Raw genomic sequence first — 15,386 nt, 5'->3', positions numbered from 1 at the left:
AAATGAAGGATTAAAATATAATATTTTGAAATTTGAAAACAGAATTAAATTCTTTAAATCTACCTTTCCTCCTTAACTTTTTATTAGATTCCTTTTAGATATGTTTCAATAAATTGTCTTCATTTTGTTAGTAATTTATTTTAATATATATATATATGAATCACTTGTTTTTTTTTTTTTAGTATAAATTTAAAACTATGCATTGATTTAAATTAATACTTCCTAAAGTTGAATTTTACCATTTAAATTAGGTGACTTTCCTTTTCTACATATACACATCAACGACAATATATAAATTTTGTTTTCTTGTGTGGTGCAACAATTTGACATCATCATATATCAATTTTGATATGAAAGATGTTAGTATTTTGTTTAAAATATCAACATGGGTCCAAAGATATTTGTACATCGTGAATAAGAAGAGAATCTCATCGATTTAATATATTAAATTTAAAAGAAATATTTATGAATATATAAAATATAGTAAAATGTTCAATTAGGTTATAAATAGTTGGATGAATTTTACTGTATTTTGTAAATAGTTTATTTTAGCGTGTATTTAATTACTTTTATCTTTTGTTAAATATTTAAAGCTAAAACAAAACAAAAAAAAATCATTTCCTAACTAATTTGACTAAAACGTAATCCCAAGGCTCTTCACACATCAAGAATGTGATTGAGCCAAATCATATAATATCTGAAAATGTCAGTGAAATATTTTGCCAAAAACAGAGTTTTTACTCAATTGTTTCTTTGTCTATATTAGTGCTATTTCCCATTTTATTTGATTTGATTTGGTACATTGTGTTTAAGCAATTTGATTTTGGTCGTATGAATAGTTTTATTATTATGGTTAGTTATTATTCACTATTGACAATGGTCGTTGTCTTTGTCCATAAAAGCAATGTCCCATTTGTTATATAGACCAATGGGTGTTATTTATTATTTATTCTTTATTTTATTTTTGGCAATTGGAGGCAAATACCATTTCACTTTCACCACCAAACCTTTTGTTGGTAGAGACTAGAGATAGAGATCTCCCCACGTTTTTACCCAAAATAATCACAAAAACCCAAACACAATAACAATACAACGTGTATTAAAAAAAATATGTATGTTAGGACAAAAGGATGTAATGTATTTTATTTTGATCGATATAAATGGGAGGCCAAGCGTGGCTTAGCAATAGCCATTAAGGGATGAGCTTTGGGCATCGTCATCCCATATATCTCGTTAGTATCGATATCATGTGGTTTCATTCCTTTTGGTGGTTTCCAATCGAAACAGTGAAATAGTTGAGCTAAAGCCATTAATACTAAAGTCACTCCAAGTGGAGCGCCAGGACACTTTCGTTTGCCCGCACTAAATGGTAGAATCTTAAAATCTGCTCCATGACTTATCTCTATTTTATTAACAATCTCATCTGTTGGCCAGTGTCTCTCAGGCCTAAACTCCTCAACATTGTCCCAAATGTTAGTATTCCTACCTAACCCATGAGTGTTAATGAAGATTCGAGTTTTTGCGGGAATATCATATCCATGGATTTTTGTATCCTGCAATGATTCATGAGGAATTAAAAATGGGCCAGCTGGATGCATGCGAAAAGTTTCTCGTACGACACACCTCAAGTAATTAAGATGAACCAAATCAGATTCTAACACCAATCGATTAGGACCCACGACAACATCAAGCTCCTCTTGAATCTTAGCAAGGACATGTGGATGTTTAATCACTTCTGTCATCGCCCACTCATTAGTCACAGCTGACGTGTCGGTCGCTGCAGCAATCATGTCCTAAATCATACAAACAACCCAAAATAACCACTTGAAATAAACATGTAAAAGAAACAACGCAAAGTTTCATTTTATATAAAGACATTACTTGAATTAGGGCTTTGATTTCAACATCATCCATATGTTCCTTCCCATCCTCACCAGGCAATGACAACAAAACATCAACAAAGTCCATATTTCCATCACCGTCATGTTGTTGTCCACTAACTTTCCTTTTCTCCCTTTCTTTTCTATGTTCTTCAATGATCTTGGTATGAAAATCATCCACTTGCTTTTCCACTTTTCTCATCTTCTCTTCACACCCATGAGGATCAACCCACCTCCAAAATGGCAAATAATCTCCCAAATAAATCACCCCCAAAAGCCTAAACAACTCATGGGTTATATGCATGAACTCCATAGCTTCACTTGGGCCAGCAGATCCACACCCAAAGTATTGCTTCCCAAGCAACATCCGAGTCACATTGTTCATTGAAAATCCTCCCAAAACCTCCCTCAAGTTTACATTCTCTCCATTTTGGGCCCGGGCCCAAACATCTTGGACCAAATGTTGGGCCTCTGAGGCCCGATGGGCCGAGAACGAGTCCAGCCGCTTGCTAGTTAGAAGATTTTCCATACAGATCCTTCTCATCCGCTTCCAACCAGGGCCAAGGGGGGCCAAAGCGACGTCGCTGCAGCCGTAAGCCAAATGCACGGCGGCGAGAGTTCTCGGCCGGGAAGCGAAAACTTCGTCCTGTTGAAGGAGGATCTCGCGGATGGTGGCGGGGTCATCGGTGGTGATGGCGTCGACGCTACCGAGCTTTAAGTAGACGAGTGGGCCATACTTTCGACAGAGCTCCGCCATGTCGCGGTGGGGAAGGTGAGTGAGCTGGAGGAGGTTTCCAACGATGGGCCAACGGCGGGGGCCGGGAGGGAGATTTTTGGGGGTTGTGAATAGTTTTCGGCATAAAGATCTTACAAGTAATGTAAACAGAATTGCGAGAGCAAAAGCGATGAAATCCATTAGATGGGATGGGTATAGTTTGGAGAGAGTAGTAATTGTAAATTTAAATCATAAAAATGGAGTTTGCAAGAATTTTGTGCCATGTTCTTTTGATGTTCTTGCTCTTTTTTGGTGGGTTGTTGATTTGTTCGAGGAGCAAAGATCGTGGAGTGGAGCTAGTTGATTGGTTGGTGAGACATAAGGAAGAATGCCTTATCGCTGATATTGATTTAACTACATTCATTACTTTGTTTAGCAACAAAAATATAATTATTCATACAATAATCATAGTTAAGTAAATTTCTATGAGGCCAATTCTAATATAAAACAACTTTTAAGTGCTTACCCTTAAAAAGTGGAATGTTACCTTATATTTTTATCTTAATGTCTATGTTTCGAAATTCAGCCTTTGATCGTTTAATAAGATTGTCAAACTGTAAGTTGACTAACGTAAATATGATTTGATAGTTAATTACAAAACAATTCGTCCCAAAAAATCTAACATTGATTTTTCATATAACTTAAATTCTCACAATTCATTAATAATTTTCAAGAATATTAGAATTTATTACGTATATTCAAAATATAGACGATGAATTTACATGACATTGATACTTAGTTGTAAAAGCTTAAAAAAAATCAACCTTAATACATACATTCACGTCCCCAATATTTCAAATCACTGTCCTTAGAATTAGAAAAAATAATTTTCTTTTTCTTAAGAAATTGGATCACTCAACTGTATATTAATAAATTCATAGATAGTAATGATAAGTAATATTATTTGTTCGTAACTGTCATCAAACGGTTCCATGGTCTAGTGGTCAGGACATTGGACTCTGAATCCAGTAACCCGAGTTCAAATCTCGGTGGAACCTTCTTTTTCATTTTTCGCCCGTACAGATAATTTCGTCAACCGCCGTGGCCGTCCAAAGCCGAAGCCAATGGAATTTCCTCTACAAATTAAAACACTTCCGATCGGAGACGGCTATTCACAAACTGATTGTTCTTCACCAAGAGACGCCCGGCGGCGTTCCCCTTCCAAGTTCTTCTTTTCTGATACTTTCAGTTTTGTTTCTTAGAAAGATGAACGACGAGACCCGACGGAAAATCGAGGAAAACGTGATTGAGGTACTGAAGCAATCGAACATTGAAGACACGACGGAGTTTAAAGTTAGAAGCCAGGTCGAAGAACGGATTGGAATCGATCTTTCTAATAAACAATGCAAGTTGCTGGTGAGGAACGTGGTAGAGAGCTTTTTACTTTCAATGTCGGAGCGGGTGTGTATGGGGAAAGAGGATGAGCCTGGACCTAGTGTTCGTTACGAGAATAGAGCGGTGGAGCAGAAGATAATCCCGAAGAAGGAGTTCAACGATGATGGCGACCTTCTGATTTGCCGGGTAAAGTAAAATCATACCCTTCTTGATTCTTATGGTGTAGTGATTTTGAAAGAAATGAGAAAGATTAGGGTTTTGTGAACTTAGTTCTATGAAATATGTGGTTTTATAGAAAGCTTCCGAATTAGGTTCTTCTGTTGCTAAGCAATTGAAAAGTTCTTTATTTTTCTGTGGTTAGATTGTTGTGTATTCTTTGTTCATAGATCATTCTGTACCAAAAAAGATTGTTATGTTTATCTGTTGTTTTCTATCTGTTGTTTATGTTTCTATGGCGATTGTGTACCAAAATGTTAGATTGTAGAAGAAATTCAGGTGAGCATTCTCTGTCATTAATCATTTGTGTTTTATGAGTGTAGAAATTGATCGTTTAGATAAGAACTCAACAACCTTGCTCTTCCTGCTCTCACCCGGACACACATAACACTTCTGCTGTTAAAGTTGTTAATCCCTTTATACTCTATCAGTAATTCTTTTCACTTATTAGTTAAGGATTTTTTTGGTTTGTTTCAGCTATCTAACAACAGGAGTGTGACAATTCATAAATTTAAAGGGGAACGTATGGTATCAATTAGGCAGTATTATGCAAAAGATGGAAAACAGCTTCCAACTCTAAAAGGTGGGCATTATTCATTGGTCTCTTCCTTTTCTCTTATGGTGAATCTTTTCTTTTATTATGTCAGTTCTGTTAACTCCACACCTTCCCCCCTCCCCTTCCCCCTTTTTTCTTGTTTTCACCTTATTTTTAGCCACAACGGTTGGGAGTTTCTTTTGCTTGGATCTGAACAAGCAACAGAATAGGACTATTTTAATTATGAAAATTTTCTCTTTTAGGAATCAGCATGCCAACTGAGCAATGGTCAGTCTTTAAGAGTAATATTCCTGCTATAGCGGAAGCTATTTTGCAGATGAAAAGAAATAAAAGGTGAGGGAAGCATGATGATACTGTTGTTTCTTAACTTTCGAGTTACAGTTCATCAAATTTATTTTATTGAAAAGTCTGAAGTTCTATGCTAGGTTTTCAGGTGTTAGTATCCAGTCTAGATCCCAAGTAGAATCTGTGTCTAATATTTTTTGTTTTTAAGGTTAGGTTGATACCATTTTGTATGTTTTTAGTTTTTGGTTTATGAAAACTGTGCTTCTTTTCTCTCCGGTTTGCATTTTTTTTAAGGAAACATTTGAATTTTTAGTCTAAATCTAATAACAAAAACAAAATTTTAAAAACTACTTAAAAAACTCAGCTTGGATTTTGAAAATATTTGTAAGATTTAGATAACAACTTAAAGAAATTTCGTGTTTATAAACTTAATTTTCAAAAAGCAATTGGTTTTCGAACAAGCTATTTGTTTTGTTTGGTTGTAGCATTTAAAATCTGGACCATAGTTGTATAGTTGAACTATTTGATTGTATTATATCATGTAGATCTGAACATGATGCTGACAAAATTGGTGCCATCTCGAATCCAACTAGAGTAACTTATCCAAAATTTCCAATCGAAACTATTCGATTTGATGGAAAAAACTACCATGCGTGGGCACATCAGATGGAGCTTTTGCTGCAGGACTTAAAGATTGCTTATGTTCTTTCTAATCAATGTCCTACTGCCGTGCTTGGGGCAGAATCAAGCTCTGGAAATGCTGCTCAATCCAAGGTTGCTGAACAGAAATGGATGAGTGATGACCACATGTGTCACCGCAACATTCTGAACTCCCTCTCCGACAGGCTTTTCAATGAATATTCAAAAAAACCAATGAGTGCTAGTGAACTTTGGAAGGAGCTAAAATTGCTTTATTTTTTGGAGGAGTTTGGCACCAAGAGGTCTCAAGTCAAAAAGTATCTAGAATTCAAAATGGTCGAGGAGAAGTCAATATTGGAGCAAGTTGAAGAACTTAATCACATTGCTGATTCTATTGGTTCTGCTGGAACAATTATCGATGAGGATTTTCATGTTAGTGCGATTATCTCAAAGCTTCCACTTTCTTGGAAGAATGTCTGGATGAGCTTAATGCAGGAGCATTATCTTCCCCTTTCGAAGTTGACAGATCGTTTGAGAATTGAAGAACAATTACGTACACAAAAAAATTCACGTCTCTCAAGAGTATCTATCGGTCCTAATACAAGAGGCCAACATCATGCTGCGAATCACCCATCAAAGATGGGAGACCCGATGCCTGTAACCGTACCACTGAGGAAAAAGGAATGCCAAAAGGAGGTCAAAACTTTACTCTGCTTGGATTGCGGCAAGGAAGGGCACACATCTCCAAATTGCCCGACTAAGAAAGTCGACAATTAAGTACCTCGGCAAAGAACATAGCAGATTCTTATCCAGGTAAATAGATCTGACTTCTGAAGGTGAAAATAATAAATTCACCATTTAGATGTCACAGTTCTTGATTCATACGTCCTTTCAAAATATGGAATTCAATAGTCATTTTGAAATTTTGAATGATCTCGAAGGGCTCGGAAACTATCAAAAAGCATAGTTGAGGCTCTATTCCATGTCTGTGCATAACTGATATTCTTGCCGAGTGTAACTCAATTCCTTAGAATAATATATGTTCTCATACTCCTTGAAGCTCAAGTGAATTGTAACGTGTTCAGTACCTTCCTGTATGATTTTAATCGAATCTAGGTTGATAGCTTACTGGTGGATTGTATTACGAGGATATGAAAAGCTTCTTGAACTTGTTAATTTATACCACAGTGATATGCATATCAATGTTGTTAGCAGGGTTTTGGGGATTTATTAGCCATTAGCTAAGCTGTGGAGTTTCTCGATAGAAGAGGGTACTAAAAAACTTGTGGTTGTTGGAAGGGAGGTAGTGTTCAATTACCTTTGAATCATTTAGAGCATTGGACTAGTTACCGAGGTGCAAAAGAGTAATTGAAACTGATTTTTGTTCGAGAGGAGGTAGTGTTCAAATACCTTGAATCATTTAGAGCGTTAGAATAGTCACTTAGGTACAAAAGAATAATATCGAAACAACTATCATAGGTTGGCTTAGTGGTAAAAAGGGCAATATATAACTAAGAGATCATGGTAGGTTGTCCCGTGAGATTGAGGTGTCGTAGTATTTTGAGCCTAAAATGAACAGTAAAAGTTGATATTGCATTCTAAACGTGTCTAACTAGAAGCACCCATTTCTAAAATGAATTATTAGGTTTTATCCTTCATTCTTATCCTTTTCTTCTGCAGTCTGTAAAACTAAAACCTTTCCATTCTTATCGGTAAAGGATTTCCCTTCCTTACCAAAAGGAAGATGCTTCTTCTCTTTTACTAAAAGAGAAATCTTTTACCCAAAAAGAGAAGAAAGAATAAAAATGACCAAAAAGAAAGAGAGAAAAAAAAAAGGTATAAAAGAAGACACAACAAAAGAAGCATTTAAAATGGGTATGCTAGAACCACTTGTAGTTTGATTCACCATAAATGTGCAACTTACTGACTTCTGACCATGATTTTGTTATTAGATTAGCTTCATGGTTTGTTTGTTTGTTTTTTTTTTTTTTTTTTTTTTTTTTGTTGCTTTTTCTTTTTTTGAATATTTGACTGATTTCACCGTCATTAAAGTATTAAAAGTCTCTTCTGTGTGTCTATATATACAAGGATTCTATCTTATTGGCATATGAGTGTGCTCTTTACTACTAGATATATACGTGGCTCTAATCTTTCTACTTAAAGTGTACAAAAAAGAAGGAAAAATAGTCTAATTTTTAGTTCTAATATTGATCAAATCAATAATCTCCTCACGTTTATCTATGAAAGATTGATCTTCAAATATAATCTTTACTCTCTAAACTTACAAGTTTTACTATAGCCCATAAAGGAGAGAGAAAAAGTGATTTTGACTCATTTTGTTGATAGGTGGGGTTGAATTTTGAATTTTTGAATAAAAAAACATTGTGGCATGTTTCATACCTTTTAAAATATTCTGTTATGTATTCAAAAAAGTTTTTTTTTTAAAAAAAAAAAAAAAAGATGTAAGAAAGTATTCCTTGGATTAACATTTTATTCAAAACTTATCTCAAACTTTACTCTAATATCTCAATACCTATATAAAATCTTTAAAATTTTGCAATTTAATTTATTAATGATATGAAACCAAAATTCCAAAAAAAAAAAAAAAGAAAAGAAAAAGAAAAAAGGATAGTGAAATGATCTTTGGATGTTAGAAGAGTCAGAAATGCAAGTGGATTTATACGTCATATTTTTCAACACTTTTGTGAAGCATTTGTCCCCCGAAATAAATTTGGTCATATTTTTCATGTTTGTTGTGACAATGCAATATAATGTGTTAAGTTTAAGTCCACACGCAATTAACTTACCACATTTTGAATAATTTATATGTGAAATCCAAATGTCCTTTTCCTCTCCCTCTTTTATTATTATTCAAACCTTCATTTCTCCACTTTTCTTTGCTTTTATTATTATTATTATTATTATTATTATTATTATTATTTTCTATCAACACAACATATCAAATCAAATTTCAATTATTTCCCTTTTTTTATGACTAAACTAATATTCCCACATTTGTTTAAACACATTGATAAGAATCACCTATTTCTATTTCTATTTGTTGCCTTCCAAATCAATGCCCCCAAACCCTAACTTTTCATTTTTGTATTGATTTCGAGAAATTAAAATTCATTTGTATCGGACAATTGAATTGAGATTGATTTTAAATTTTATTTTTTATGATTGACTTCATGCATATCCCCCTCTCCTCAATTTTCTCCATTAATGTATCCTTTTCCAAACTTTACTTTCTCCCATTCAATATTTGTACCCGAATCTTCCCAAAAAGAAAAGATTATAGCCGAATAAAAAGTACAAATTGATTTAATCAAAGCAACTCTTTTTTCTACCTCTATATTTCTCAAATTCTAAAAACATTCTAGAAGTTTTTTTTGGTTTATTTTACTTATTTGAAAATAATTCAAAAATAGATCGTCTACTAACCACTAAAAATAGCTTTTAAAATGTTTTTAAAGTTTACTTTAAAATTATTTGTATTGGAAAAACATTTTTTCGTAGTTGATTTAAAGAACACGTTTTTAAATTTTAGGGTGGATTATAAAAATTCTTAAAAATAGAATATTTGACAAAATATTTATACTTTGTAGAAAATTAAGTATAATTAAAAAGAAATTAGTGGTTTTGTTTTATGGGTGTAAAATGTTTATCAATTTTCTTTTATATTTTTTAAGAAAACCTTTAAAGTTATGGAAGCATGAGATTATCCGTTTAAAGAAAAGTAATTAAATCTTTACTTGTAGTGATAAGAACGTAAATATTAAATTTAAAAAGCACGTTTAATACAAAATGTGTGTTTATAATAATTCTAGATTGAGCATCTTAAGTTGTACAAAGGTGTTGGGTGTCAACAAAGATAAATAAACACAAACCAAAAATTAAATAGAGAATAGAATTACATTCCATGTTCTAGTTTTATTATATATATATATATATATATATTTTTTTTTTAAGTAAAATAATTTCTTATTTCATTTGTAGATTTAAAAGCATTTAAATCTATTTCAAATTTTTTGTGGAGAAGAATTCTAATTTTATTCACAAACAACAATTAAAATAAATCAATAACTTCTTTACAAGCAATTGCATTTCCCTTCTCTCTTAGAGATGTGAAATTTAGAACTTATACCAAATTTAAATTCAAATGGTCCATATTAATTGGAGTAAAATATTTATTACTAAACTACTCAACCAAAAAGTCTTTGCATCAAACATAAAGAGAAATTATATTAAAACACGCAATCGTTATAAGAAAAGCTAATGAAACTGAATCTCTATCTATCGTAGGATGGTCAAACAAAAAGGAAGAAATGGTAGACGATCAATCAAAGACATAGCCATAAGTGGACCATTAACAATAGCTCAGTTCGTAAAATTTAATTTATGATTCACAAGTTTAAGTCTAACTAAACAATTATTTAAAAAAGAAAAAACTTTAATCGTTTTTAATTTAGCTATCAATTCAAATGAAAAGTCATTACAAAATTTCATATTATTGTCAACCTGATTAATATATATTTAAGCAGACACCAACTTATTTCTCAATTCACCAAAATTCAACAAAGATAATTCTAAAAAAATTAGAGGGAATAAGCAAATCCAAATCTATCAAAATATTTGCCTTGAAAAAAAAATCAATAAACATATTTTCTCATCTTAAATTCTCCATATACAAGATATGAAGTATCCAATTTTAAACAAAAAAATTATAGATTTTATTATTGAAGTTTGTATTTACATTAAAGTCAATAGATGTATATATATTTTGAATATTTATAAACAGCTAATATCAATAAATCTTTAATATTATGTGGAAACCTTCAATATTTTAATTATAATATAAAAGAAAAATAAACGTGGAGAATCCCCACAAAATAATAATAATAATAATAATAATAATAATAATAATAATGAATGAGTGAATGAATGAATGGGTGAAATAATTCGAAACGTTTAAAATGGTTATCAAAGTACAATTATTGGTATTGGAAGAGACCCATCCATTTTCTAGTGGCAGAGAACATGACATATTTGACTTCATCTCTTCTTCTTTTTCTTCTTCTTCTTCTTCTTCTTCTTTCTTTTACCAAAAATAAAATAAGTAAAAGCATTTCACATGCATCACATGCTTTGTGTGATTAACATGGCATCACATACACCATTCTGACCACTAACTTTCATATTCTCAATCTCATCTTTTTTCTTTTCTAAATTATTCTCTCTTTCTCTCTCTGTTTTTTCTTTTTTCTTTTTTTACTTTTCATCCTCACCCTTCCCTAATCCCCTACTATTACTACTACTACTACTACTACTACTTTATAGCTTTTCTATTTAGTCCTCATTTTCTTACTTTATTGCTACTTGTACCAAAATGGTTTAAATAAGGCTGTGGTCCAAATGTGTCTTCTGTCCTTTTACAACGTTGGTCCCTGGGTTGTTAAATTTTTTCTTATCAGTCCCTGTACTTCTGTTTTCTTTCAACTTGGTTCTTTTCAACTTATAAAGCTAACTAACCAAATTAGAAAGCAAACAGGAACAAATAATAATAATATCATTGAAAATATCAGAAAGCCAAACCAATATTCAAACCAAAATTGATCTCATTGCTTTATCTTTTCTTTTCAAAAGATTTTGTAGGTACAGTTTTATATGAAGCAAAAAGTCACAGTAAGACAGACAGACACCCATTGGCAGCAACCATTCTCCTCTTCAGCAAGAGAACTTCCAAAGCTACATCTTTGCATCACATGCAAATTTGACATTACATGACCTATGTTAGGAAAGGGAGAGGGATGGCAAAAGGACCAGGTCGAAAATATCAAAGAAATTAATCAAAGTAAACCGAAACTCGATTTCTAGTCTATGGTACAAATGTCATCTTTGGTAAAAATGGTCCCAACACCGTCTTTGTCACTTTGTCTTCATGGTTGATACATTCATATCTTAAATTGGCAACGACCATCCTTGTTTGAATTCATATAGCCACAAGTTACAATCAGATGGTTGCTAAGAGATTCTTCCTTGGTCGCCAAACCCTTCTAGGATTGGAAAAAAACAATCAGCTTTGGTTGGCAAGGGAGGTAATATTCCTTTTTTTTTTTTTTTTTTCTCTTTTCTCACTTTTCTCAAGTCGAAAACTCTATATGATGAAGAACAAAAGGGAATTATTGCACTTCTCTTCCTAATGTAATATATTCGGTTGGGGACTCAATTGGTCACTCGTAGGCAGTAGGAACAAATGCAACAGAGATCAGATATATAAACAATGAAACACAACTTGTAATGAAGTATCCCTTTTTCATCAAAATAATGAACAGATAATGATACTGATACAGTTTGATGGTGAACAACAGAGTAAAAAGAACAAAAGAATTTGGGGAGTTAACATTAACAAGAACATAGACAGTTTAGGAGATTCTTAATAACCAAAAAAACAGTTGACTAGACCCAAAGAAAAAACTCCCTAACTTACAGATCTAAATCATGTTGCAAGAATACTTCATTATGACATAACAGTAATAATAATAACAATGTGTACTATAAACAACATAAATTCTGCTCTCCTACTTGGTTAATAATAAATAGTTATCTCCCTACTTCTCACTGGAAGTGTAATTCCTGTAAGAATAATACCTGCTGTAAATCAAAACTTCTGAAGAAGCTTTCAGTTGGGCTCTTCTCACTACATACTAACGAACCTATGTATCCACTCTATGTTACTGTAGTTCTTGTGCTACCCAACCGTTGATAGAGGATGTAACGAAGTTGAGTCCCGGGAAAATGCAGCTATCAGCTGTTCCTTCGTCAACTGCTCGGATCCAGGAGACTTGATGACAAACGTGTGCAAAACTTTATCATTTGCTTCAGAGAGTTTTGAATCAATAACATTGATCTGAGCATCTCTCATTGCCTTGATAACTCTTGATGCAGGATGTGACTCTAATGGGCAGCTAACCTTCACAATGACTTCATCATGGGCAGCCTCGACATCAATCTCTACATCTAGGAATTGATCTTTATTTTCAATTTCTGGGTTCCCTTCCGAAGGTGTTGCCTCACTTGAGGTGAGGCTGGATTTCTCACGTTCAAATTCCATTATCTTCACTTTTTCTTGAAGTTCGTTAATGTAAGCAATGGCATCTCCCAGCAGTGAAGCTTTGTCCATTTTGGAGATATTGGGCACAACAGCTCGTAAAGCATAGAACCGCTGGTTCAACTTTTCACGTCGTTGCCTTTCTGCCTCAACGTGATTTAGTGGCTCCTCCCTGCCATTTGCAGGCTTTCTGCCTCGTTTGCGAGGTCGTCTTTCATCGGTGCCAGGTCCCTCTTCTTTGCATTGAGGCTCTACATCTGAATGCTCTGAATCAGCTCCTACACGGTTAATCACAGAAGGCCTTGACGTTGCTACCGAGAAATCAATTTGCATTTGGGCCAGCTTTTGTGATTGATATGGATTGAGACCAAATTCATCTCTGACTCCACTGACTAGCTGCTCATGATTATTATTTACTGGTGGAGTTGGAGAGACATAAATTTCTGCAGGGGAATGATTCCCCTGCTTGAGACCATGTACGTGTGCCAAACTCGGACTGCGAATGCCATTTCGAGGGCTTTGAAACTGAATTCTACCTCCATTGGCACATGCTTCCCATGATCTCTCATCCATCTTCCTAATCGCCAGTTTCTCTCGGAAATGAGAACGACCCATGTTCCCCGAATTCAAAGTCTGCCCAAAAACCTTGGGAATCCCTGCTCCTCCTTCTCCTCTATCTGCAATTCCCCAACTCACAAATGGGGTGCTTTCATCTTTTCTTTCAGCTATCATCGACATCGCTGCTGACGACCTCACTCTGTCAAGTGAAAGCTGGGATGAAAACAATGATCTGATAAACTGCACTAACTCTACGCTCTCATTCACGGATCTCACAGAACCCAATTCAACCACTCCAACATCAGTCGGCACCAAAACAACCGTCTGAATTCCCGCAGATTTCGCAAGGTATGATCTCACACAATACTCAGAAGGTGAATTAAGCACGTCCAAATTCCAGATATGTTTCCCAGACGCCAAACACTTCCCAGGGCCTCCCTCTCCACGAGGGAATGAGAAATACATGGAAGCAAGAAAAAAAATCTCAGTATCGGTAACTCGGTCCAATCCAAGAGCGTAATTATCCTCATCAGAGCCTCCAAAGAGTGTGTGAAGTTTCTGCAGTGCTCTTTTCTTCATCCTTTGTTGGCTCTCATCTTCAAGCTGTAGACTAAGAATCTGTGTAGCTTCTGTTTCATCTCCATCCCTAGGATCTCTACACGATCCATCTCCCCATCCCAAAACCCATTCACCAGATTTAGAATGAGACAGTTGCCAGAAAATTGCATAGTTCCAGCTGAAATTAGAAGCGTTGGGTCTCTCCACCAGATCCGACAGCTTATTCTGCAAATTCTCATCATTCCTCACCGCCATGAACAGATTCTCATTCGAAACAGAGCAAGACATCAAGTAATTAAAAGCCCGTGTCCCCAAAACAGCAGCAACCACAGTCTTATCCTCATCCTTCCCACCAACACTCCGCAGCCCATCTTCAATCTTCATCTCTAAAAACACCCCCACAAAACCAGAATACAATCTCAATCACACACACACACACACACACCTTTCAAAATTACAACACCCCCAGATCAAATCTCAGTCCAAAAACTCAAGAATTCCTCAAACCATTATCCAATACCACCAACAGAATCAATCCTCTACCAACAAAACCATCACCAAAACATTATCTAGATCTCACAAATTAGCAAAAAATAACAAAAACCCAGATAAGAAAAAACAAAACCCAATACAAAGAAAGAAAGCAATCACCCAAAAACCAAGGAAAGAGGAAATATAGAGATAAAGATAGAGAACCGACCGGTACTTGGCATGCGAAATGTGCTGAAAAGAAGATGGTGAGATAAGGGAAGAAGGAAAGAAACTTGGAAGGCTATAAACATTCCCAGGAAAGCGACAGCCTGAATCGAGGAGAAAAGATTTTTTTTCTTGGAAACCAAACAAGCAGTTATTTCACGCGACAAAATAAACGAAAGAAAGAAAGAAAGAAAGAAAGAAAGAAAAAAGCAATGCCCTCTTTTCTTTCTCTGTTTTCCAGAACGGTGAAGTGAAACAAAAAATAAAATTTATATATCAAAATGGAAAAATGAAAACGAGAAAGACGAGACAAATGAGAAATGGGTTTCTCTGCCGCTCCTTATTCTACACGAGCAATCCCCCACCCCTAACCATGGTTAACTATTATCAAATATACAACGAGTCAAATTATTAACCATGGTTCAACCCGGATTGGATATATTTGGTTCCGACTTTCAGAAGTAGTCGGCAATTATGTTGTGCCCGTTTCTTTCCTCCGCGCCACCTGAGATTTCTATTCATCGCAGAGGAATTCAATTAATTTCACACATATTCCTTTTTATTCTTTAATTAATAAATAATAATATATTTGCTCAATTCTTTATTTCTTCTTCTTATCGTTATCATCTGTTTGTTTTCTCAGAAACTATAATTATCTTTTTCTTTTTTTGTATAATAAGATATTAAAATTTTTATTTATTTATTTATTTGGACGATAAGAATCGTCTCGTGGGCCTCATGTTTAATAGTCGCTCGCAATTACTCGCAAACCATGCA

General features: G+C 34.2%; 3 protein-coding genes and 1 non-coding gene across 5 annotated transcripts; 2 read left to right on the top strand and 2 right to left on the bottom strand.

Moving 5' to 3' along the window:
- Positions 1-1,059: 1,059 nt before the first annotated feature.
- On the bottom strand, positions 1,060-2,958 carry LOC103483180 (cytochrome P450 703A2). Its single transcript, XM_008439659.3, has 2 exons — positions 1,882-2,958; positions 1,060-1,793 (listed from the first exon to the last, which is right to left on the bottom strand). The coding sequence occupies exons 1-2, from the start codon at positions 2,794-2,796 to the stop codon at positions 1,143-1,145; spliced, it is 1,566 nt and encodes a 521-aa protein (XP_008437881.1). The 5' UTR covers positions 2,797-2,958; the 3' UTR covers positions 1,060-1,142.
- Positions 2,959-3,581: 623 nt separating this feature from the next.
- Positions 3,582-3,653, top strand: TRNAQ-CUG (transfer RNA glutamine (anticodon CUG)). Its single transcript has one exon. It is a non-coding gene; the product is annotated as a tRNA-Gln (tRNA).
- Positions 3,615-6,883, top strand: LOC103483179 (uncharacterized). Its single transcript, XM_008439658.3, has 4 exons — positions 3,615-4,176; positions 4,684-4,789; positions 5,005-5,095; positions 5,593-6,883. The coding sequence occupies exons 1-4, from the start codon at positions 3,862-3,864 to the stop codon at positions 6,461-6,463; spliced, it is 1,383 nt and encodes a 460-aa protein (XP_008437880.1). The 5' UTR covers positions 3,615-3,861; the 3' UTR covers positions 6,464-6,883.
- Positions 6,884-11,284: 4,401 nt separating this feature from the next.
- Positions 11,285-15,118, bottom strand: LOC103483178 (transcription factor MTB1). Of its 2 annotated transcripts, none has more exons than XM_008439657.3 (2): positions 12,338-15,118; positions 11,285-11,742 (listed from the first exon to the last, which is right to left on the bottom strand). In XM_008439657.3, the coding sequence occupies exon 1, from the start codon at positions 14,295-14,297 to the stop codon at positions 12,438-12,440; it is 1,860 nt and encodes a 619-aa protein (XP_008437879.3). In that variant the 5' UTR covers positions 14,298-15,118; the 3' UTR covers positions 11,285-11,742; positions 12,338-12,437. The 2 variants fall into 2 exon arrangements, with proteins under 2 accessions (XP_008437879.3, XP_050941804.1); XM_051085847.1 differs by having other exon boundaries at positions 11,285-11,739.
- Between the last annotated feature and the right edge of the window lie 268 nt (positions 15,119-15,386).

The sequence above is a fragment of the Cucumis melo genome, chromosome 6 (assembly GCF_025177605.1).
Source record: "Cucumis melo cultivar AY chromosome 6, USDA_Cmelo_AY_1.0, whole genome shotgun sequence".
NCBI classification, from domain to species: Eukaryota; Viridiplantae; Streptophyta; class Magnoliopsida; order Cucurbitales; family Cucurbitaceae; genus Cucumis; species Cucumis melo.
The sequence above is the reverse complement of the archived record's forward strand: the minus strand, read 5'-3'. Positions and strand labels throughout refer to the sequence as shown.

Excerpts from the sequence above, each read along its gene's own strand:
- LOC103483179 (XM_008439658.3), top strand. The coding sequence starts at position 3,862 with ATGAACGACGAGACCCGACGGAAAATCGAGGAAAACGTGATTGAGGTA. Across the intron at positions 4,790-5,004 it reads ACAGCTTCCAACTCTAAAAG|GAATCAGCATGCCAACTGAG; the intron begins GTGGGCATTATT and ends TTTCTCTTTTAG. Across the intron at positions 5,096-5,592 it reads CAGATGAAAAGAAATAAAAG|ATCTGAACATGATGCTGACA; the intron begins GTGAGGGAAGCA and ends TATATCATGTAG.
- LOC103483178 (XM_008439657.3), bottom strand. The coding sequence starts at position 14,297 with ATGAAGATTGAAGATGGGCTGCGGAGTGTTGGTGGGAAGGATGAGGAT.
- LOC103483180 (XM_008439659.3), bottom strand. The coding sequence starts at position 2,796 with ATGGATTTCATCGCTTTTGCTCTCGCAATTCTGTTTACATTACTTGTA. Across the intron at positions 1,794-1,881 it reads AAATCAAAGCCCTAATTCAA|GACATGATTGCTGCAGCGAC; the intron begins GTAATGTCTTTA and ends TGTATGATTTAG.